Source organism: Anopheles cruzii, chromosome 3 (assembly GCF_943734635.1).
Source record: "Anopheles cruzii chromosome 3, idAnoCruzAS_RS32_06, whole genome shotgun sequence".
Lineage (NCBI taxonomy): Eukaryota > Metazoa > Arthropoda > Insecta > Diptera > Culicidae > Anopheles > Anopheles cruzii.
Genome location: NC_069145.1, coordinates 21,816,286 through 21,838,657, shown reverse-complemented (window position 1 = coordinate 21,838,657; position 22,372 = coordinate 21,816,286). Strand labels below are relative to the sequence as shown.

At 48.9% G+C, this 22,372-nt stretch overlaps 10 protein-coding genes across 13 annotated transcripts in view; 6 read left to right on the top strand and 4 right to left on the bottom strand.

The window, feature by feature from the left end:
• Positions 1 to 707: 707 nt before the first annotated feature.
• LOC128271624 (RNA-binding protein 4B) lies at positions 708 to 3,550 on the bottom strand. Of its 3 annotated transcripts, none has more exons than XM_053009221.1 (5): positions 3,398 to 3,550; positions 2,781 to 3,193; positions 2,438 to 2,713; positions 2,250 to 2,357; positions 708 to 2,167 (listed from the first exon to the last, which is right to left on the bottom strand). In XM_053009221.1, the coding sequence occupies exons 1-5, from the start codon at positions 3,404 to 3,406 to the stop codon at positions 2,080 to 2,082; spliced, it is 894 nt and encodes a 297-aa protein (XP_052865181.1). In that variant the 5' UTR covers positions 3,407 to 3,550; the 3' UTR covers positions 708 to 2,079. The 3 variants fall into 3 exon arrangements, with proteins under 3 accessions (XP_052865181.1, XP_052865182.1, XP_052865183.1); XM_053009222.1 differs by having other exon boundaries at positions 708 to 2,164; XM_053009223.1 differs by having other exon boundaries at positions 2,781 to 3,190.
• A 525-nt stretch (positions 3,551 to 4,075) lies between these two features.
• On the top strand, positions 4,076 to 6,359 carry LOC128275236 (endonuclease III-like protein 1). The gene is made up of 3 exons (XM_053013666.1): positions 4,076 to 4,231; positions 4,301 to 5,014; positions 5,812 to 6,359. Exons 1-3 carry the CDS (start codon positions 4,184 to 4,186, stop codon positions 6,253 to 6,255), a joined length of 1,206 nt encoding a protein of 401 aa, XP_052869626.1. The 5' UTR covers positions 4,076 to 4,183; the 3' UTR covers positions 6,256 to 6,359.
• Positions 5,035 to 5,698, bottom strand: LOC128275237 (ubiquitin-like protein 4A-B). Its single transcript, XM_053013668.1, has 2 exons — positions 5,572 to 5,698; positions 5,035 to 5,510 (listed from the first exon to the last, which is right to left on the bottom strand). Exons 1-2 carry the CDS (start codon positions 5,617 to 5,619, stop codon positions 5,151 to 5,153), a joined length of 408 nt encoding a protein of 135 aa, XP_052869628.1. The 5' UTR covers positions 5,620 to 5,698; the 3' UTR covers positions 5,035 to 5,150.
• LOC128275235 (prostatic acid phosphatase) lies at positions 6,249 to 8,150 on the bottom strand. The gene is made up of 3 exons (XM_053013665.1): positions 7,836 to 8,150; positions 7,678 to 7,776; positions 6,249 to 7,605 (listed from the first exon to the last, which is right to left on the bottom strand). The coding sequence occupies exons 1-3, from the start codon at positions 7,965 to 7,967 to the stop codon at positions 6,538 to 6,540; spliced, it is 1,299 nt and encodes a 432-aa protein (XP_052869625.1). The 5' UTR covers positions 7,968 to 8,150; the 3' UTR covers positions 6,249 to 6,537.
• Positions 8,151 to 8,992: 842 nt separating this feature from the next.
• Positions 8,993 to 13,249, top strand: LOC128271422 (uncharacterized). Its single transcript, XM_053008955.1, has 4 exons — positions 8,993 to 11,835; positions 11,907 to 12,009; positions 12,073 to 12,326; positions 12,391 to 13,249. The coding sequence occupies exons 1-4, from the start codon at positions 8,993 to 8,995 to the stop codon at positions 12,491 to 12,493; spliced, it is 3,303 nt and encodes a 1,100-aa protein (XP_052864915.1). The 3' UTR covers positions 12,494 to 13,249.
• A 191-nt stretch (positions 13,250 to 13,440) lies between these two features.
• LOC128273432 (trafficking protein particle complex subunit 6b) lies at positions 13,441 to 14,156 on the top strand. The gene is made up of 3 exons (XM_053011395.1): positions 13,441 to 13,567; positions 13,647 to 13,910; positions 13,971 to 14,156. Exons 1-3 carry the CDS (start codon positions 13,493 to 13,495, stop codon positions 14,094 to 14,096), a joined length of 465 nt encoding a protein of 154 aa, XP_052867355.1. The 5' UTR covers positions 13,441 to 13,492; the 3' UTR covers positions 14,097 to 14,156.
• A 135-nt stretch (positions 14,157 to 14,291) lies between these two features.
• LOC128270051 (tRNA (guanine(10)-N2)-methyltransferase homolog) lies at positions 14,292 to 15,981 on the top strand. The gene is made up of 4 exons (XM_053007453.1): positions 14,292 to 14,357; positions 14,432 to 15,299; positions 15,367 to 15,565; positions 15,648 to 15,981. Exons 1-4 carry the CDS (start codon positions 14,292 to 14,294, stop codon positions 15,979 to 15,981), a joined length of 1,467 nt encoding a protein of 488 aa, XP_052863413.1.
• Positions 15,982 to 16,118: 137 nt separating this feature from the next.
• On the bottom strand, positions 16,119 to 19,165 carry LOC128272731 (ADAM 17-like protease). 2 transcript variants are annotated; one of them, XM_053010597.1, is made up of 7 exons: positions 19,093 to 19,165; positions 18,210 to 18,967; positions 17,954 to 18,148; positions 17,632 to 17,770; positions 16,605 to 17,510; positions 16,376 to 16,535; positions 16,119 to 16,311 (listed from the first exon to the last, which is right to left on the bottom strand). In XM_053010597.1, exons 1-7 carry the CDS (start codon positions 19,163 to 19,165, stop codon positions 16,275 to 16,277), a joined length of 2,268 nt encoding a protein of 755 aa, XP_052866557.1. In that variant the 3' UTR covers positions 16,119 to 16,274. The 2 variants fall into 2 exon arrangements, with proteins under 2 accessions (XP_052866557.1, XP_052866560.1); XM_053010600.1 differs by having other exon boundaries at positions 18,210 to 18,987; positions 19,113 to 19,165.
• A 253-nt stretch (positions 19,166 to 19,418) lies between these two features.
• Positions 19,419 to 21,363, top strand: LOC128273124 (methionine--tRNA ligase, mitochondrial). Its single transcript, XM_053011041.1, has 4 exons — positions 19,419 to 19,561; positions 19,632 to 20,606; positions 20,665 to 20,859; positions 20,921 to 21,363. The coding sequence occupies exons 1-4, from the start codon at positions 19,474 to 19,476 to the stop codon at positions 21,325 to 21,327; spliced, it is 1,665 nt and encodes a 554-aa protein (XP_052867001.1). The 5' UTR covers positions 19,419 to 19,473; the 3' UTR covers positions 21,328 to 21,363.
• Positions 21,364 to 22,130: 767 nt separating this feature from the next.
• The window catches only part of LOC128274050 (proline-rich protein 36), a 35,625-nt gene continuing 35,383 nt past the window's right edge, over positions 22,131 to 22,372 (top strand). Inside the window, exon 1 of the mRNA XM_053012135.1 lies at positions 22,131 to 22,314. Coding sequence (XP_052868095.1) covers positions 22,131 to 22,314 — 184 coding nt within the window. The remainder of the gene's footprint in view (positions 22,315 to 22,372) is intronic.

Here is a 22,372-nt window from a genome sequence, read left to right as displayed (position 1 = left end):
GTTTGACACGCGTAAGGCAACACGCGGCGATTCCGTCGTCGAAGCGAACACCCGAACACTAGCGTCGTCCGAAAGCGACTGATGCTGAAGCTCGACTGAAACTGAAAGCTACCAGAGGAGTTCGCGGCGCCCGATAGTAACCCCTCCATGGGGTTCTGCGCGGCCATTGCATAATGGCGGTGTGGGTAGCGGTGGCATCTGCTAGCCGCACGCTACTGTGGCCCAAAGGGGGGCTCGCTCGTGGGCCACTTGAGAGCCGTGTTCTCACGAACCGACATTTTCCGGTAGCTCCGCACACGAGCTTCACGAGGACGTGAAAGCCAATGAAATAGGAAAAGAATTTTAAAAAGGCTTCGGAATGCGAGAGAAAACACTTTCTAGTCCACCGTAGTTCACTTGTCTCTCAGACTCGTGACTACAATGGCCCAAAAGGGGGCGCGATCGCGCACATGATAGAACTGGTTTCAGTTTTTGACCCGCTTAATGGTGTCGCTGCGAGATGGGCGCTCAAACTGTATCCTCCCGCAGGCTTGGCCCCTTCGATTTCGGAGCCGACCTGATTCGGAGTGATCGCGGGTCGGCTAAACGTGTGATATTTTGGGACTGGTCTGCAAGCGGCTGGTAGACGCGGAAAGAATGATACGAAACGGTTACTTTTAATTTTTACTACATTCATTTCATTTTGTTCGAGGGCTCGCACCAGGCGACTGATGACCTTTACATGGTAGCAAACGCACAAACGCATCCAGTCAAAGGATGTCCGCGAGCCGGTTCTTCGCTTTTTCCTGGCCTGTAAGGGCAGCGGTAACGTTCGCTGACCCCGTTGATCGATCGATCGGTTACGAAAAGTGAACGGTGCTAAAAGATGTTCTCACACTTTTGCCGGTGAACAGTAAGTAATGTTGAATGATTTTTCTTTTATTATACTATATCAGAAAAAAAACCGCTTTTGCTCGTAGGTGTGTGTGTGTGTGTTGGTTCGTATTGCAGATGGAGTGTGAAACTGTTCTCGGGGGAGGTGAAGTCATTCTTGGACACCACTGCGTTGTTCTGCATTGCTTCCGTAAATATAGGTGTTATTTTATGTCTGAGTGTGTGTATATAAATACAATAGAGAATAATCTTCTAAACGTCCGCGGTCTCGCTACGCTTAGTATTTTCAATCGTCAACGCACTCGAACGAGCACGCGCGTTATCTTCCGATTTCCATCCGGCTGTAGACTGAATGCCGCGCCGATGCTCGCGATCGCGATCAAGTTTGTTTAGCAACTTACGCCAATTCCACTTTCTTTTATCGACACTTTGTGCTACCCACAGAGGCTGCTGGTAAGCCTAGTTCCGCTTTCGCGTTCTGCGGGTGGACTTTGCTTGAATCGCGTCGCGCGCAAAGTTAAAATTAAAGTTACTAATTGGGGCACTACCCATTAACCAGTGTGGGCTTTTACGAGGATACAACACGGATGCTCAACAACCCAATCCAGCCGATCGTCCCGACGGGACTGCCCGAGAGTTTGGGGTGAATGAGACGTCCGAGTTGGATAAAAAATAAACGTCCTACGTACTCGTCGTTCGCTAAATGGACGTTCGAAAAATGAAATATAAAACCCCCTTATGCGTTGGATGATTGTTTATATCGTGTATGTTCTTTCGACACATGTGGCTAAATGTTAATTTCAATCGAAGATCGGGTTCCCTACGGTTCCTAGTTTTTAGCCAGTTGTGGGGTTCGTGGTGTAATTTCTATCTTGAGGTGTAAGTCAGCGGTTTTCTTGCTCTTGCGTTCTCTCTCTTTCTCTCGCTCGCTCGCTCTCGGTCTACATGACTCTCGTTTGCTCTTATTGTTTGTATGAAACTGATTTAGTAGTAGAAACGTTCTTAGTGACAAGGGATGATGGTACTACTACTGGCACTGTTTTCTTTGCTACTGCTGATGACGATAGAGCTGTTCAAGGTAGTTACAAAGACACAGAGCCATAGGGTCCATGGTTGATATCGTTGGTGAAGAATTGTGACATTCAAAAGAACGAGCCGTGGGAGGCTCTCTTACTCCACTAGCAATGCGCCGTTTCTTTTTGGCACTCAAAACCTTCTACCGGAGGATGGTGGCCCGTAGCCGGATACAGAGCTGCGGTACGAAGGCGGTGCAGAAGATGCTGCCGACGCACTGCTGGAAGTGCAATAGATAGAGGGAGAGCATGCTATCATCCGGTGCGCCGAGGAGAAGAGGATGGTGGGGCCGGTCCGCTTACCGATATCCCGACGAGCTGCCACCCAAAGCAGGATAGGATTGACTGTAATCTGTACTCTGCCCGGCGGTACCACCATCCACCGGAGCCGAATAGCCGCTAGCGTAGGAACTACAAGAGACACAAAGAAACAACGAAAATGAGAGAAAGGTCGGGAGGGGTCAAGATACCGTAGACGGAGCATCACGTACTAGCTGTCAGCGGCGGCAGCCGACGATGTTGGCCACCGTTGGTAGCTCGACGAAGCTTGGGTAGTATCGTATCCGTAGCTGCTGTAGCCATCGTAGCTCGAGTAACCATCGTAAGAGCTGCCGTATGCTGCTCGGCTTTGATCGGTCGGGTAAGACGGTAGCGTGAAACCACGACGGTCTTCGCTGCTGGAGTGACGAGTGCTACCGTAGCCACCTCCATTGCTGGTGTACCCGTAACCATACGCGCTGCTGGAGGAACTGTATCCGACATCATTCCTGGAATACGAAACATATGGTTTCAATATCAACGGCTCAGGTACACTACCCATTACCACCGGCCTACCTGTAGGTACCACCCTCGTAACCTCGGCTGCCAGTACCGTAGCTTGCACGTGTTCCATAACCTCCCGGAGTGCGTGCCGTTCCATATGAACCGTACGGCTGGGTTCGCATTCCGCCTCTTGACCCACGCATCGGGCCAGCTCCAACGCGGCCGCGTGCACTATCCATACCGACTCCGCCCGGGGGTCTTTCGCGAACGCGGCCCCGCTCGACCACAATCGTAACGCCCTTGAAAGTTGTATTGTGCAGTGCCTGGATGGCGCTCTCGGCCATATCCTGATTCTGCATGTGCACGAACGCGCACCGATTCATGACATCGCACTCCGTTACCACGCCATAGTTCTCGAACAGCCGGCGCACCTCCTCTGGCTTGGTCGCTGGGGGCAAGCTGCCGACAAACACTTTGGTTCTCTGCTTGTTCCCGATAGGGGGGGCACCAGCGCGAACGGCAAACCGGCGGAAACGGATGCGTAGCGAGCCCGTTAGTGAAATCCATGTGGCGGGGCGAAGGGAAATAACAGAATACACACCATTAGCATCTTTTCTGCATGGTTGTGAGGGTGACCGGATGGCACCGGAAATGATACGCCTCACCACAAACAACAAAACAACACTTACCGGAATCATCTCATACGTCTTTTCGGTGGCTCCGGCTTACTGCTACACTAAGCTAAGGCTTACGGTGGTAAACTAAAACAAAATTATAACGGAACAGAACCAGGATGATGGGAAAAAACAAAAATATTTTGCTGTCTCTCCCAGGTTGCGCCAACGTTCCAATGGCGTCTGCGGGGCGAATAGATTTCACTTTTTGATCGATGACAGCGTTTGACGTTTAGGGTGATGCGCGCTAGCCGCTTCTCGTGCATCGGAACTGAACCGGTTCGCTCAACGAAGAACCGGTGCGGTTTGTTCCACATTTCTACCGTGCTGCCCGGTCTTATGCTGGTGTGATAAAACTTAATTTCCAAAAACAAAACCGGCAAATAACAAGTAAAACACCTTCTTCAAGATTTATTTATTAGAACTGCTTCGAAATGTTCAGCTAGTTTTTTTGTCACTCAAATATTGACCGGCGATCTCAAGCATCTACGACGCAATCGACGATACTTTGATATCGAAACTACTAGTACGTAATATAAGTATTAATTCATCAGTATTCCCACATATTTAAGAGATTCAATTCAGTTTCTGACGAATTTGAATGTTCTCTTATTAGCTCCAGCTTAATTCATGCCTTTCCTTCTGACGTTTCTCTGACGGTGCTGAAGCGCGAAATGGCTTGAGAAACACACCTCTTGGTAGTTTGTTTCACGTTGGGTTTATAGAATTCTTGAATAGTTTTTGTATCTCGTAATCAAATACCACGCAGCATACGATAGACAGTCGCCGTAGAATCTTCGCATGCAAAATCATTGGATTACCGTTGCGCGAACAGCTATTACAACCATGGTAAATAAACTTTTCATCGATTTTATCAGAGAACGGAAACGAATTCAAAGATTTTTTCGCATGTTTCAGGAAACGAAGTCTCCTTACTTTTCTCCTAAAAAGACTCGCAATTTTTCTAAACAGCACGGACAGACATTGCTGCAAAAAGTAACCAACCAGTCCAGCAAGATAGCGGGAGAAAAAGACACCAAACCGAAAGCCGGGCGCGTTTCTAAAACAAAACCGGAACCAGAACCGACAGCAACCACGGTTGCTTGTGAGCCTCGTAAAGGACGTAAAAGAAACATTCGCATCGATGCAAACCCCTTTGCGGAAGTGAAAATAAAAGTCGAACCACTGGAAGAAGCGATACCGCAAGTTGGGTTCGCAATCAACGAAAAAACTCCGGTGAAACGGGAATCGACAGAAGAACAATCTCCAGTGAAAGATGAATCTGTCGTAGAGCAGCCCGGTTCTAGTTCAGAGCGCACCATGAAGGAAACTAAATGGGAGCCCGTCGATTGGCGCCAGATGCTTGAAAACATTAGGCAAATGCGCAGAGATACTCCAGCTCCGGTTGATACCATGGGGTGCGGCCAGTTTGCGTTGGATGTGGAAAACAAAATTCCGCGGGAAAAACGCTTTCATTGCCTAGTTTCGCTAATGCTGTCGAGCCAAACCAAGGACGCGGTGAATTATGAATGCATGGCCCGCTTGAAGAAGCATGGGTTGACCCCAGAATCAATCATAGCAACCGATGCCGCAGTTCTGGAGAAACTAATCTATCCGGTTAGTTTCTACAAGGTAAGAATCTTACTGCACTTTTCCTCTTATTCTTGTCTCGAACAATTTATTACATCTTACGTGTGCTACGGAAAAACAAACGCAAAGAAACCACAAAGCAACAGTACACAAATATACACCCGACTTCTATCTGGATTCACACATTTTGACCCTTTTTCGCCAACATTTCGGTGGAAATTTTCTCCAAATCGTCGAGGCTAAGCTGATACAGCATTTTTTGCTCGAAATCGTCCATGAACTTATCGGTAAGCTGTTGAGATTGTTGTTCCTCTTGTAGGAAGCGTTTGAAGTGTCGAAAGATTACGTCCCGCAAGGGATCCGGTTTTTTCACAACCAACGTTAGCTTTGTGCCGTCAGAAATGTTACCATAGGAAGCAACCGTTTTCTCGTCCGTTAGCGCCTTGCCTACGAGCAGCAGCTTCTGATGCTCGACCGGGATTGCACTTTTCTTTTCAATCTCTTCCTTGATCTGCTGTATCGTGGAATCTTCGGTAGTCTGTGGAACGTGGCGCAATGAGCAACAGTCCGCAAGTCATAATTTTGCTTCCGTTTCTTACCTCTACAATGTATTCTTCCCCCTTTAATATTTTTATCGTTAACTTCATCTTGGAAACGAAACAATTGACGATGGAGAAGAACTAAGCTTCTGCGATCGCTAAACACATTTGCTCGGTTTTGATTTTGTGTTTGTTTTGGTCTTTGCATTTGCTGTCATGCGGTGGTGAAATGTTCGTCCTAGTGGTGAAATATACAAATGTCATATTCGTTCGTTAAAAAAGTTCGTTCTTCCGTTTCAGAACAAAACCAAATTCATCAAACGGGTTTCGCAGATCTTAATTGACCAGTATGGCGGGGACATTCCCGATAATATCGAAGGACTGTTGAAACTACCTGGCGTTGGAAAGAAGATGGCGCACCTTTGCATGGGCTCCGCTTGGAACATTGTTACAGGTATCGGTGTTGATACCCATGTTCACCGTATTTCCAACTGGCTCCGATGGGTTCCGCAGGAGACAAAAACCCCCGAAGACACGCGGGTAGCGCTGGAGAAATGGTTACCGTTTGAGCTTTGGGACGAGGTAAATCATTTGCTTGTTGGATTTGGCCAAACGATTTGCACTTCCACCTATCCTCGCTGCAATGACTGCGCGAATGCACCGATTTGTCCAGCACGAGGTAAGCACGGCATCCGCAAAACACCGATCAAGAAGGAGATTAAAGCGGAAGATTTGGAGTTTTGATGGGGCAGCGGCAGTATTGCTTTATTTTCGTAATGCCCATTATACACGGAGAGTACAAATTTTCATAAATTATGTTTGTTTTTGTCATTTTGATGTGAATGAAAATACATGCATTTTAATTTCGCTAATGGTCCGACCAAATGTAAATGATCTTATGGCCTATCATCGTCCTCATCTAACCAGTGCTTTGGCTTCCAGACTTTTCACATGCAAAAATACTTCTTTTGAACAGAACACGGATTTCCGACACGCTACACTCGTTCACACAAAAATCTAGTGACTCTAAGCGCGAAGGTACAACCGTTCCATGTCCATTCTATTTCGCTGCTTGGCAATGCAAACCATCGCCAAGAGGACCACCACCGAAGCGGAAAGAGTCAGAGCGATTCCAACCACAACACCCGGGTTCCCACTGAGATTTGCCTCTACGTACGTCATGGTCAGTATTGAGCGTTTGCATTCGTTCGTCCAATCACTCGGCAGGATGTCGGAATAGATACTGAACATATCATTTAAGTTGCAACGTAGCCCGCAGCCAGGAATGGACAGTTCAAACGGTTCGTCGGTCGTGTTTTTGTAAAACACTTGCACGTACGGTTGTCCACCGTCCGCTGGTTGGCGTAACTCCAGCATAATGCAAGCAGTGAACGGCGGATTGTGTGGTTCGAACATACCCATCGCATTCAAAAGACTCGCCACGGTTAGGTCGTGCGCACTGTAAATCCACAACGACCGATTGGGTTTGAGTTGTCCTCGTGCCTTGGCACGGAACCGTTCCAGTATCTCTTTCACCAGTGGCCCCTTTTTGAGGCGCGCCAGTGTCGTGGTGTTTGTTTTGACGGCGAACGTGTTCGCAGAAACGGTTGCAAGCGGTTCCGGGTAAACGGATTTCGTCCAATCGGGTAGTGTGAAGTTGTTCAATTGCTCAATCGTTAGTACGCTGTATAAGTTCTGAACCATCGTCATAGAATTGAATTTTTGGCCCGTGTGTTCCGTGAGGTAGTCATACAGCGACGCGAGGGATCGATTGTACGATTGGTACGGTTCCGATCGGCGGTACTCTTTTAGTGCGTGTTCGAAAGCCGGGCATCGCTTTTTAGATGCCAACACATGGTCCATGTCTTCTGGGACCGTGTGGACTGGAATCGGTTGCCATGTGATGGCGGAATCCCACACATCCGCACCCTGTGGAGGGTAGAGTCCGGCCAGGTGGGCCTCCGCACTCATCAATGTTCGATCGACATCGGTAGAACGGACGTATATCTCGTCGTTGCTGTACGTTTTCTTCAACAAAGTGTCGTACCGGGCGCAGATCCACTGGCCCAACTGGTAATGGTGCATTTTGCCAGGCTAGACATGAGAAGAAGGGAAAAGTATAACAAAACGATACTCGGGTGCTAGTGACAGAAATCTGCTACTTACATTGGTTAACTCTCCCCATCCGACCGGCCAATGGCTATGATCCTTCCAAGGATCATTAGGGTAAGGATCGATTGGTGTGCGGTCTCCGTGACGGAAAAGCTGTGAAAAAATTAAGCTTATCAATTACAATCCGCCTACTGGCCGCCGCGAAGACTTACCACATGTGCAAAAATTAGTTTGTCTTCTTCCTCCTGGGCGCTGCTGCTGTGGCCGCACAGCAACAGCAATCCCATCAGTACCGCAAGCATTGCGATTGAAGATCTTGAGCGGCCATCACTCGTGGTCACCATTTTATTTTGTTGGAACCGCCTTTTCCAGCAAACTACAGATTCGAGCGACTACAGTTTTTTCTACCTGGCGGCCCGGCTACTTTCCATATGGCAGGGGAAAGTTTTTTCAGCACATTGCACTTTTTTCTGAACCGTTGTCAATTTTTTATTTCTTTAGCAACCGAAATGCGTAGTATTGGCCAAAATCTATCACGAAACAGATGCGAAAACAAAAGGTGATTGGCTCCTTGCTGATAAGAGGACGAGCTGCGATAATTGAACACAGCGGTAACGTCACGTCGTTACACGTTTTACCTGTTGCCGCCTATTGCCGCAAAGTGCAAAGGTATTATTGCCGGCCCAAGACCTCCGCAAAGAATGATTTGCGGGTCTGTATGGGTGAACGGTATCCCGGAGTTGAAGAAATGGCTCCGAGACTCGGGATGTCTTTTCTGCGGACAAAACGTCAAATGAAGTTTTCGAATCGAAATGGGCAGTTTTCAGGAATCAAAAAGCTGGTGGCTTAACAAAATAATTAGTGTATGAATTGAAAATATGTCCAAGACGCGATTGAACCTTATTTTCACGCGAAAAGACACACCAAAACTTAATGCTGTTCACCAGCTCGCAGCTAAATCAGCACCATCTAGTAGCAAACGCAAAGGCGCCATCACGTTTGTCAGTTTGACAGTGCCTGCGCAAAAAAGAACAAAAAGAACAGGAATATTCTTCACTCGGTCTTCGTGGTGCACAAAAGTTCTCTCGTTTGCACATTTTCGCTTCCCGCGTCACCGCTGGTTTGTGTCGTTCCTAGAAGTTTCTTCCTTCGCTGGTGGCGTAATAAATCGCGTAAATCGATGCCTTTGCACACCTTGCGGGCCGTCCCCGGTGGGCTATTGTTGTAGGCAAACGAGGGCTAGCGTATGGCCAGCTGTGCTTGGCTCCGGTTGACAAAACCCATGTGTTGTGGCCCAGAAGTTCCACATCAACGCGTCTGCAGCAGCTGGTACGCTCGTTGCATCGTTGCGAGATAAGCGACCGACAAAATGGCCAACAACACGAACGATGGTAGTGAAAACTTTTGGCCCGCGAACCAGCAGCCACCGCACCATTATCTTCCGGCGCACGCTCAACAGCACCAGCAGTGCCAGCAACCACCGGTGACCCTATTCCCCGTCTCGCAGCACACGCTTCCGCCACACCTGCAACCTGCGCATCATCCCCAGCATCCATACGCGCTGCCGACGGGACCGGCGCACGGCTTCTATCTGAACGCTGGCGTTCCAAACACTGGACCTTCGTTGGGCGGGGAAGGCTTTCCGCCAGCCAACGCTAACAACGGATATGCACCTCACGTCCCTCAGCACCCACCGATCGAGGATGAGTACACGGTCACCGATGCGTACGGTCAGCTACTGAAGGTGGTCTACAAACCACAACCGCAGGTGGCCGGCGGCGGTGGAGGAGGAGGAGTAGGAGCGACAGGAATTGTGCGTCCAACAGAGGACACTAACCATCCCTTCAATGCTCCGCAGACGAAGCAAGAGTATGAGTTATTTTCCAGCAACAACAGCTTCATGTCGGCCGCTCCCGGCTTTGGATTCATATTCCACCACCAACAGCAGCAGCAGCAACAACAACAGGAACAACAACAGCACCAGCAACAACAGGAACTGCCACCGCCGTTGGCCTCGATTGCTCAACAGCCACCGTCGCCGGTACCGACAGCACGCAATGTGGTTGAGAATGGAACTGGCAGCAGTATGTTGATCAACCAGATGGTCGGTAACCTGGTACCGACCATGTCCGGCCATTATTTACCATTCGGTGGAAGTGCTGGACCGTCTCTTATGACCGAAACGGCAACGCTCATTAACACTGCACCGGTGAAAGACGGCAATCTGAAGGCATCGCCCGTCAAAACCGCTAGCACCGTATCGAAACCGATCGTCAACCCAGTGCCACCGACCATTACTAGTACATCCAGCACTGCCGTAAGTGCGCCACCACCGCCACCTTCGTCCTCGCGCCTGTCCAACGGAAACCGAGGATCGACGAACCCCACGATTGCTCCGGTTCCAACGACCTCGACCGCGACGGCCGTCTACAACCAGCAGAACGACGATAACTCGGCCAAGTTGGATCAGAATGTCAACAAAAAGCAGCGCATCGTGGCGGAGGTGAAACCGATGCGCATGTCGTACTCGGATGTGCTGAGCAAGAAAGTGAGCGGTGCTACTCCGGCCAGCAACGGCTTACCGAATGCCGCTTCGAATGTTGTTCCGAACGGTGGTGGTCACAGTAATGCCACCGCGGGCGCTGGCTTACAGAACGGAACGAAAGCTTCAACTGCGAATGGTTCCGGGGGACACACTTTCTCTAAAGGCGGATCAAAGGCAGAGAAACGGGAGGGTAAGAAGTCAAACGGAAACGGCGGCGAGCGTAAAGCGGCGAACATCGCTCCGGGAAATGGCACGAAAGATCGTTCGGGTGACGCTTTGGCTAGAAAAGCGGGCACCAATTCTGCAGGCTTGGGTCTGTTGGGTCCTTCGCCTGGGGATGCCAACAAGAGTGAAGGTGCCGGTAGCGGTATTGCGTCCACGCTTAAGCTGACCCAGGAGAAACCGAAAAAGAATCACGATCACAAAACTATGCTGAAAAAGGATAAAGGCACACGCAATGGAAGTGGCACTGAAGGTGCGGACGTCAGCAACAAGAAGGGCCGTAATCGGCGAATAGATGAAACGAACAGTGCAGACGGTGGCGGTGAACCTTCGAACGGTCCCGGGGGAAGTGATGAGGGTGCCACAGGGAACGACGAAACCGAAGAAGATTTTGACGAAGAAGACTCGGAAGAGTACGAACAGGACAGTGTGGCCACGGATCAGCAGCAGCAGCAACAAAAGTCGGGCCCAAAGGAAAATGGCCATCAGCAGCAGCAGCAGCAGCAACAGTTTGTCTACAATGTGAAGAAGACCGTCGGTGCAAATGACACACATATCGAGAAAATCGTGCAACCCTCGCGTGGTGCAGCGACGACCGCGACATCGTCTGCTTCCTATCGGAAGGCCGGCATTCGCAACAATTCCGCTCCTCACCGCAATGGGCCCGGTAAGCAGCAACAGCAAGACAAGGCACTCGGCAACCTACCCAACGGTGGCAAGCGTTCCGTGCGTTCGCGCAAGAACCAAAAGTACGCCTTTGCCGAGAAGCTGCTGCAGAAATGGCTCGAATACATGGTGCTGGTAGTGCGCTGGCTTTGGTCGCTCGTGAGCGATGTGGTGTACCTGAGCGTCCGGCTGGCGTGGGACTATGCCCTGGCTGGGTACCAGTACTGCTGGCAGCACGCCTGCACTATAAGGCAAGATTTTCGTAAAAATTCTGCTCGCCCGGGCGTCTGGTTGCGGGGCGTTTGGAAGTCGTTCGATGCGCGCTTCGACAAGGAGTCTCGCTGGGCGTTTTGGCGTCACTGTCGGCGAACCAAGGCCACGGCTGAACCGGCCACGGGTCGAACCACGCATCACCATAACAACAAGGACGGTCGACTGCCGTCGACGGCGGACGAAGCGATGTCCTCGCTGCTGAACTGTAAGGGAAAGGACGCGTACAGTATTCTAGGTGTCAGCCCGGACTGCTCGCAAGAGCAGATCCGCAAGCACTACAAGAAGATTGCGGTGCTGGTTCACCCGGACAAAAACAAGCAACCGGGCGCGGAGGAAGCGTTCAAGGTGCTGCAGCGTTCGTTCGAGCTGATTGGCGAAACGGAAACGCGCAAGGAGTACGACCAGAGTCTGGCCGAGGCACTGAACGCCGAGAAGGCATGGTCTGAGATTAACGATCTACTTACGCAGCTGCACACGAAAATATCGGAAGCGGCCAATACGATAAGGTACACCTCGTTGTAGAGTAGTTTGTTGGAAAGTTGTTCACGAATCACGGTGTTCGATTTTTTTGGTGCAGATGTAGCAGCTGCTGCTTGAGGCATCCTCGCAAACCGACCGGTCGGGCGCATTATGCTGCAAGAGAGTGTAGCTCGTGCAAAATCCGCCACCCAGCCAAGGAGGTAAACGTGTAACGGTCAGTCAGCTCAGCGATTGCAACTACAGCCATTTCCTTTGTTCCCCAGGGCGACATTTGGGCCGAAACGAGCTGTCTCGGGTTGCGCTGGAAGTATCTCGCCATGATGGAGGGCAACGTGTACGATATCACGGAGTGGGCCAACTGCCAAAAAGGTGCCCTGTCGCACCTGCAACCGAACTCGCATGTCGTGCAGTATCGTATCGTGCTCGGTAGCAGCAGTGGTAGCACGCAGCAACAGCAACAGAACGTGCAGCAGGACAAAGAATCGCTGGGCCGATCACGAAAGGAACCGACCGTTAAGTAAGTGCGAATTGCACCGAACGAATAGTTGCTTATATTGAAGAGATTTATTGCTTTACTTTAGTGAACCAAATTTAGATGACTTCCTGAACAATATCTACGCCGGACAAAATCAACAAGCTTCGTCGCAGACTGCTTCTTCACGGCGACGCTATCGTAGAAACTAAACAACCCCCGTGCAAGCATTTTGCTTACGTCCGGTTCTTGAGATTCTGTGCACACCGAACCGACAAACACCGTTTTACTCCACTACAGTGGTGCTCCCCGAAGAAAGAGTGTTCCGCTCAACTTTGTGACCCATTTCGCTCTTCCGTTCAAATCTCACTTTTTACTGCAGTGTGAGCACCGTCACTCGAGACCACCATATCTCTACAGTATCCGGTCGGAGTAGAGACAAACAACAGTACCGACGAATTAAATTAGTAGTGCTTGGTCGGGAGATGTATCTCATTTTATCGCCCTATTGGTTTTTTAACAGAGCAAATATGCCACAAACTGAAGAACGAGAAACGAAGGAAAAGAATATTAGTGGAACCAATCGCAGTACAAATCGCGCGACAAATGCGCCATCTTGGCTTGGCTTGGCAATGCTAGAGCGAGGGATAATGCACTAAACCAGCCACGCGCAGGATTCGGTAAAAACATGAACAAAAGCAAAATTAATCTATAACTACTAACCGATTGAACGCCAGAGTTATCCGACAAAAAATCCAATGTTTATCCGTCAGAAATAATCATGATGTCTAGTATCGAGGGCGAATATAAAATTATCCACCTTTTCCCCTATGTCGAAGCGCTCGAAACGAGCCCCAATCCGGGGGACGGGAGCGGCCAACATGTAACACGTAGTTTTATGCATTTTCATCGCATATATGTACCCAAACAATAGAAATAAAAATCATCAACCCTACCTAGACTACGCAACTCGGCATGTTAGCTTAGGTTGATCCTTAAATGGTAAAATAAATGCATTGTTGCGTCTGCCACCGAACGGCGGCGAACAAATGGTTTGCTTTGATATGAAGTTTCATGGGGCGCCGGGTTTTTTTTGCAACGTACTGTGTAAATGCGCTTGTTGACAGCCGCCTTTTATGCCACCTGGGCACATTGCTTGGGCCGTATGTTTTGATTGCGGAAGTGTGCAGTACCACAACAATACGCAGAGGATGGCAGAGGAGGCAATTTTCGAGTTTTTGCATTCCGAAATCGTGAATTACACTTTAAACAAAGAAAACGGTAAGGTATGTGTCGTTCCTGTTTCTAGTGTCACTATGCTACCGGCTCAGTAAACATGTCTCCTTGATCGAATACATTTTCTAGGAAAATGATCTCTCCACGCTAGAATACATCGGGTACACGACCGGTTACCGAATAATCGAACGCTTAACGCGAGAATGGCCCCGATTTAAGGACGAACTCGATACGATGAAATTCATTTGCACCGACTTTTGGAGCTCCATCTATCGGAAGCAGATCGATAACCTACGAACAAACCATCAGGGAGTGTACGTGCTTCAGGACAATGCATTTCGCTTTCTAACCCGCTTGTCCGCTGGTTCACAGTATTTGGAGCATGCACCAAAGGTAAAAGGCTAGCCAGAACAGCTAGAATGATAAAACCTATTAATGAAAATTGACTTTCAGTTTGTAGCGTACACCTGCGGTCTGGTGCGAGGCAGTCTTGCCAATCTGGGAATTACGAGCACCGTTACCGCCGAAGTTCAGACAATGCCATCGTGCAAGTTTCATATACAAGTAAATCGTACCTAGAATCTATCTTCCGAAACAAAAAATACAAGAGGAAAATCTTTAAGAATAAAGAACAACAGTTGGTCCATTTCCTCAAAAAGGAATGTACAGCATTTGTTTTTTGCTACTTTGATGGAAGTATTTGTTTACTGTTTCGCTAGAAACGTCAAATCAGGACGCATGTTTCACAGTGCGCCTACTAAATACGGCAACGAAATGAGCGGATCGTGGAAAAAATATGTGCTTTGGTTTGCCCAAGAACACGTCGACTTTCGCCAAGCGGTAAACCATCATTGTGTAAGCTACAGTTGAATGGAACATTTAATTTAACATATTCGCTTCACAAACCCCTGCAGGAAATTACTTCACTGTTGCGAATATGCAACATTCAAATGAAAACTTGCTCGCCAACCCACAATCCGGAGCGGCCGTTCTGGATCGTAGAGTTACAAAACGACGAAGCGGCACGAAAGCTGGCTTCTCGGTCGATGTCGTTACGATGCATTTTCGAACTTTGGGCCCACTCGGCCCTCGGACTCAACGCATTCCACCAGCAGCTCCGTGACCACATCGCGTTCAATCGGGCACTACTTGAACAACACTTTCAGGCGGACAAAACCTTCAAGGTAACGGTCGAAACGTACAACAAACGCTTTAGCCAACGGGAAAAGGTGGAGAAAATCGAAACAATGAACTACCTGCCCATCGAGGGTCAGGTTGATTTGAGGAATCCCGACGTTCCGTTTTGGTACGTCGAGTATTGGGGCATGGATCCGACGGACGTGCCGGACCAACCGTACGATGTGCTGTTCGGCCGATGGATCGCCGATGGTAGCCGGGATATGATCAATGAAATATCCTTGAAGAAGAGAAAATTCATCGGCAACACGTCAATGGATCCGCAACTTTCATTGCTGATGGCCAATCAGGCATTGGTTCAGAAGGGCGATCTGGTGCTGGATCCATTCGCCGGTTCCGGATCACTGTTGGTCGCAGCGGCAAAGTTTGGAGCTTACGTGATCGGAGGCGACATCGACTACATGATCGTGCACGGAAAGTCGAAACCGACACGAGTGAATCAGAAAGTGCGCGAGAAGGATGAAAGCATTTACGCGAACTTGCAGCAGTACGGCTGCGGCGGCCAATTTGTCGATGTGCTGATAGCAGATTTTTCGCGCAGCATCTGGACGAACAATTTCGTTTTCGACAGTATTATTACCGATCGTGAGTAGCTTCAATTCGGTTATGAAATTAAAAGCTCCGTTTTGAGAGTTGTTTTGTCTTGATCCAGCACCGTACGGTATTCGCGAGGCCACCGAAAGGATTGAGTTCAAAACGAAACGAAAGACAACGGTTATGACGGAGGACGCGGTTCATTATCCTTCAACCTCGCCGTACCAATTGTGCCAGATGTATCGCGATCTGCTACAATTCTCTGCGCAACATCTGAAGCTCGGCGGGCGTTTGGTAACCTGGTTTCCCACACTGAAGTAAGTGATCTCAATATAGAACCGCTTTCGTTGCGTATCGTCTGCTAGGCACGATTTGTATAATGTACTCGATTCGCTTTAGGAAAGATTACAGCGCCGATCTGCTTCCTCGTCACAAGTGCCTCGTGCTGGTTGCAGACTCCGAGCAACCACTTTCGGGCTACAGCTCCCGTCGGTTGCTTACGTACGAGAAGGTATCGGAAGACGAGAATGGTCTGGATGCGTTCGAAATGCCCGGAGCGCTGGTCGAAAACTATCGTGAGCGATTCTTCACTCAGCTGCTCGAGGAAAACGGCACGCGGAAGGAACGTCGCCTTGCGATGCGTGAAGTGGGGCGCAGGGAAGCGATGGAACGAGGGAAGGAGCAGCAACCGGATGGCAAGTGGCGTTTTCCGGAACGGAAGCCGGACGAGTGACGTTTCAGGTAAACTTACACGATCAATAAAAAATAATAAAATTTTAATCGATTAAGGATTGTTGAAAGTGCCTCACAGTTGTGGACAAGATTTGTTTTATTTCATAATCTCTAAGTTGTGCTTCCTTCATCTGTTTGGAGTGTGGTAGCTTTCGTAAGACGTGGATGTGTTCAATTGATAATCATGTCGCTAATGGCGCAAAATTATTCGAAACAATTGATACTAACTTAGTAATTAATGCATTTACTCGATCGACGTTTACAGAAGATATCCATAAACCTTTCTCCCCCGTTCTACATTCTGGCAACGGTAATCTTCTGTCTTGGTACTCTGAAGAAAGAAGAAAAACAAAATCAATGCCTGGTCAAACGGTCTCAGCATAGCATTCACGTACCTGATGTGGATTACCCTTCGCCGATCACTTGGATGAATAAGATCCAGTTTCTGACTCCACTCATACTCTTTCCAATCCTCTTTTCTTTTCTTCCGGTCAAAGTAGGCAATCACACAGCTTACCGGTATCCAGAAGAGTGCCGTGAGCATTACAACTGCCACTGTCGGAATAGGTTGGAAATCACGAATTAGCCACAGTTCCATTTGTTCTCCGCGTTCATGCTACTTACTGACAATGTTGTCACGCAAAAAGCGCAACACCTTGTTGATGTTGATTTCCTCGATAATGTCCCAGAATCGCTCCACCACGTCTTGGATCGTCTTTTCGCACATCCCTTTGTTGCAGAAGCCCTGTATGCAGGGTGTTCCGTCCGGCAGCACGTCGGGAGGTTCAACCGGGAAGCACGTTTCGTTGATGCTCTGTCGGCAGCAGCGTTTACACGCGTCCGCTATGATGTCACACATGCAGCTCTGCAGGCCTTGTGTCTCGCAGTACGGGACGCACTTGCCGTTACGGCATTGGCCCCTCTCCTGACACATCGTGCCATCGCTCATCGGCGGACTTTTCGGACACTCGGCATGATTACCGGTGCAGCGTGCTTCCTGCTCGCAAGTTGCGTACTGTGCCTCCCGGCACTTGACGCCTGCCATCATGTACTGGCAGTTCTGGCAGCAGGGTGAATTCTTGTCGCTGCACACCGCGCCCTGATTGCGGCGTAACTTGCAGTTCTTATCGCAGCATGCATCATTATCCTCAGTCCCCAGCAACCCTGCGTCGCACTGCTCGTCGCCCTCCACGCGCAGATTGCCGCAGAACGATTCCTCTGGCTCCGAGAAGCACCGTCCCGATTTCGCTTGCAGCACCTTACGGATCGAGCGTAGCGAGCATGGCGAAAACTTCTTATTGTTCACATCGTACCCACTGACCGAGTAGGTGTACATGAGGAAGCTGCCCCCTTGCGAGGCGCTCGGGGAGCACTCCGGTATGTCGGGATCGTGCTCCGAGCCCCAATTGTGGCCGAACTCGTGAGCCGTCACCAGATCCGCCTCGCGAGTAATGACACGTTGGCCGTAGTGGTTGCGCGAACTGCTCAGTCCGGAGTTCAGATAGAGGGTGTAGCCATTTTTGAAATATTCTATTCGATAAAAAGAACAATACAAAAAATTTAGGTAACATGTTACAATGTTTAAAATCTCTGAGCTTTGGGTGCGACGGCGAAAATTGGAAAAGAAATTGGTGTTAGTAGCGAGAGAGACCTGGCGTGCAGATGCCTCCGACGGAATTACGGCGCGGCGAACCTACGTAGGCCAGCCCGAGGATGCCACCTTCAAACTTTAGATCCGTGAAAAGGTGAGCCAAACAGAAGTCCTTGTGGCTGTACTCACGAGAGAAGACCTTTGTTTTATTTATTAGTTTGTTATTTAAACCGATTACCGATACCCGTTTTCCAGTTTCGAACGAATCGAGGCAGCATTTTAAAGAGTGAATGCACATTAAAATGAATAATTTTGGGATATTTTTAAAGAATTCTAGTGTGAAAATTTGATGAATTATTTCTAAACTATGCGCAAATCTTACCTCAAGCAAGTTTCTTACATCCCACTTCTCTCGTACCATATTGTAGTGCGCCTCTCCGCCACGCACTCTAGTCGGTTCCGAGTGGACCACGATTTTCTTGATCACGAAACCCATTCCCTTGAAACCTTCCTGATCGGAACGGTCTTGCCAGATGGTATCGTTGTAGATCTTGTGCACACGATCGATGAGACTTATCTAAATTCGGAATAGTAAGTTTAGTATGCTGCCTGCAAGTTATTGGCGTTCACCGATTTACCAGATAGTTGATAGTGGTTTTCGTGTTGCTTCCTCCCATCTCTTGGAAGAATCGGTAATCCGCGACGAGGAGCAACGGGCAGCGGGTTTTCGTCGGAGTGTACTCATACTGGTCGGCCTGTCTTTTGTGACGCTTTAGTTTGCTTTCACGTGGAGCATCCTCCGAATGCCACACCGATTCCGGCGTGGGTTCACTGTCGAATTCACCAGCATGTTCGTCGCTTTCGTCATCCTGTTCGAGCTCCAGTCCTTCCTTTACGTATCCACAGGTCCTCGGCACTCCGCCCAGTTCACCACCAACCGAATCGATGTGGTCCCAGCTGAACTTGATATCCGACGCGCGGTACGCAATCATGTGGCGTCGATCGGTCTGATGTGGCAGATGACGCCAGGACGGTTCAATGTGGTACGTTTCCTCTGGCAGTACGACCGATGCCGTTAGCACACCATCGTCGATGTGGGCACTGACGTGCGATTGCATTTCGCCAAACACACGTCCCTTGAAAAAGTTACTTCGATCGAGGTGTACGATCGATTCGCTGCCGTTACCATCGACTGAGTAGGCGCGAAAGTTGCTGTGCAGCACGGATGCTTGCGGGTGCAGAATGAGACGAAAGTTCTTTCCCAACACCCGAAACTCCACCTCCTTGATGGTGTTGAACGGATGGTTACTGTGCTTGGCGCCGCGCTTCTCTATCCGATGTGACAAGTCGTTTGCGTGCAGCGTTTCGTAGTACTTGAGGTTTTTGTGCAGTTGGCCTGTGGAAGCAGAGGTACACCTTTGAGCAATGGGCTCCAACCATAGTCGGCCATTGTTTACAAATGACTGTGGCACGCAATGATGTTTGGCTGTTCGAGGTAAGGCGTAAACCAACGATTGTTACCTTTTAATGGAGTGATTAACACTACAAACGATACCACAAGCACCACGGCCACGATGGCGCCAGGGGAAGACATCTTTACACGGTCCAAGCCACTGGTTGTTGGCAGAATCTTTTCCTTATTTCCAGATCCTGTGTGCAAAAGCGAAAATCTTTCCTTTTTTGCTTTTACACTGTCAAGTTGACAGTACTTTGTTGATGCGTTGTGTGAGTGGAAGAAAGCATGCCCATTTCCGTCCTGCTCTACGGAGCATGTCAACTGGAATCAGCTGATTTGCGTGGCTGTGTTTTATCTCGTCGATGCACTTATTCAGATGCAGCTCGTGGCCAGTTAATGTGGATTAGCTAAGTTTCCGGTTAGTGATACCCTGCAACCGAGGTAAAATGGTGACACGGTGGATTTTTTCTCGGGGTTTTGCTTCTCAAATGAAGCACTCATTCGTTACTACGCCGATTTTCTACGTGAATGCCGGTAAGTTTGTCTCAGTAAACGGTCAAGACAACGTTTTTGAGTTCTAGTTTTCTTTCTCAACTCCTTTAAGCGCCGCACATTGGGCACCTTTACTCGGCCGTGATTGCCGATGCTGTGCATCGGTTTAACCGCATAACTAGTCGCGGAGCGCCAGAAAGCTGCTCTTTAAGCACTGGGACCGACGAGCATGGGATGAAAATTCAACAGGCCGCTGTGCTGCACTCCACCTCCACCGAAGACTACTGCAATGCAATATCGGCAAAATACCGTGAATTGTTCCGATGTTTCCACATCGATTATACACGCTTCATTCGTACGACAGATGTGGACCACCGGCATGCGGTGCAAGCATTCTGGCGTACTTTGGCCGATTCTGGCAGCATCTATTCGGCTAGTTATGCCGGATGGTATTGCGTGCCCGATGAGACCTTTCTTACCGACAGCCAGCTGAAGGAAAACGAACGTGGCGAAAAGTGTTCCGTCGAATCAGGGCATCCTGTCGAATGGACGGAAGAGCAGAATTATATGTTTCGATTGAGTCAATACCAGGACGAGGTGCGGTACTGGGTGAAAGGCCTTAAGGAACGTGTACAACCGGAAAAATTCCAACGCATTTTGCTTGATTATCTCGAAGACCCATTGCCGGATATATCGATTTCTCGACCTGTAAGTCGCGTTTCATGGGGTGTGCCAGTACCGACGGATCCTTCTCAGTCGGTCTATGTGTGGCTAGATGCGCTGGTTAACTACCTCACCGTGGCAGGGTATCCAGATGAAGGTTTCCGTACACGGTGGCCACCGACTGCACAAGTGCTTGGAAAAGATATACTGAAGTTCCATGGAATCTACTGGCCAGCGTTCTTGATCGCGGCTAAACTGGAACCACCCCACCAACTGCTGGTACACTCGCACTGGACGGTTGACAACCAGAAAATGTCCAAAAGCAAGTTTAACGTGATCGATCCCCACGAACGTGCCGAACTGTACACGCATGAAGGGCTTCGGTACTTTTTGCTGCGTGAAGGTGTCGCACACAGCGACGGAAGTAAGTGTACTGCACATTTCTTTGATGGAAATAATAATAATTATTCGGGCCTTTACAGATTATAGCGATACGAAAGTGGTACGCATTCTCAACTCCGAGTTGGCCGACACACTAGGAAACTTACTTTCACGATGCTGCGGAAAAGCGTTGAATCCGGCATCCGTCTATCCTGCGTTGAATGAAGAGGCTTTCGAGCAACTAAAATCAATTGATATAACGAACCGATTGTTAGAGGTGTTGATGGAAATGCCAGGTAAGCTCGGAATAATGTTCCACCTTAGGGATAACTCACGTTTGCATTTTCTGCTTTCCAGATAAAACGTTTCAACATTACAAAAAGTACAATTTTTACCTAGTCGTTGATACTGTTATCCATTTGCTGCACACCGCCAATAATTTCTTTGAGGTAACGGCTCCATGGAAGCTGAAGAAGAGCGAGAACCCGAAAGATCGAGCCAAACTGAATGCCATCCTTTCTATCACAATGGAGGTGCTTCGTCAAGTAGCCATCGTAACACAGCCCATCGTTCCGGTGCTAACGGACCAGTTGTTGAACAAACTGAGTATTCCGACATCGGCGCGAACGTGGGAACACACCAAACTATCGTTCCGAACACAGGACATCTCTTTGAGTGACCAGGAAAGCATTCTATTCCGACGTATCGTTCCTGCGACCGAAAAGGAAAACCGACAGGAAAAACGTGCGGTTAAAAAACGGTAGCAAACTTCCTCGTTTCAGTGAACAAGTAGAGTAATATTGCCCTGAATTAGAATAAAACCTTCTTGAAGCTCATTTTATCATTAGCCACATTCATTGACGAGAAAAACGGCAATTTGATGCAATTTCCCTTTTTTCCAATTTCCTTTATTCCTCTTTTCACGTACGCAAACGTCAGCAAACGTCAAACGTCAAACCGTGCTCCAAAAATCGGTCATCGAGATTTTGTGGGAGTTTGCCAACCCGTCCATTGCGTGTGGAAATAACAAAATTTGTTTCGGTTATCTTTCCGACCTTGCGATTGCTTTGGAGTAACCCTGTTCAGCAATATTTCTATTGGCAGTTAAAGTTTTGTTTCTGTGAAGTAATCCATTGCATTTTATGTTCTTAACGTCTCCTAAGTTCCGTGTATTGCACAGCCTCTCCCGTACACGGGCAGCACAAAGCGCCACAATTGCATTCAACCACGTTCGAGATTAGGCGAAGAGAAAGTGTTTGATTTACCACAAAAAAGAGAAAATATAGGCAGCTAGTTCCCAAACCGAGTGCGTTGATCGTGCATTTATTTGCAGTGTCTTCCCATAAGCGAACAGCGTAGAGAAAATACAACTCTTTCGCCGACGCAAGGGTTTGTTTACGTGTTGTTGCAAAAGTGCTGGGCGCCGCGAAAGCGAATTGTGATTTGATAGTGTTTTGCATACTGCAGTGCAGAAAGTACCCCGTTTGCCACTGAACGCCGACTCCCGTTTGGTGAAGTGCATTGTGTGACGTGAATTACAAACAATATTTCTCCATAGAGTCTTGCAATGGCTTCCAGTGCGGCGAATGGAACCGCGAAAAGTGACACGTCACGACGACCTCCGGCGATAAAGAATCCACTGCTAAGCTCCCAGGTTACGGGATTAACGTTGGACGATTTTGCACCGGTTGCCGTCCTGCCACCGGCTGCACCCTTGCCCCCCATTGCGAGGGAACCGTCGGAATCAACAGGTCAGTACAAGCCGATGCACAAGGTTCAACTTTTACTTTCAGTGCGCCGATAGACAAG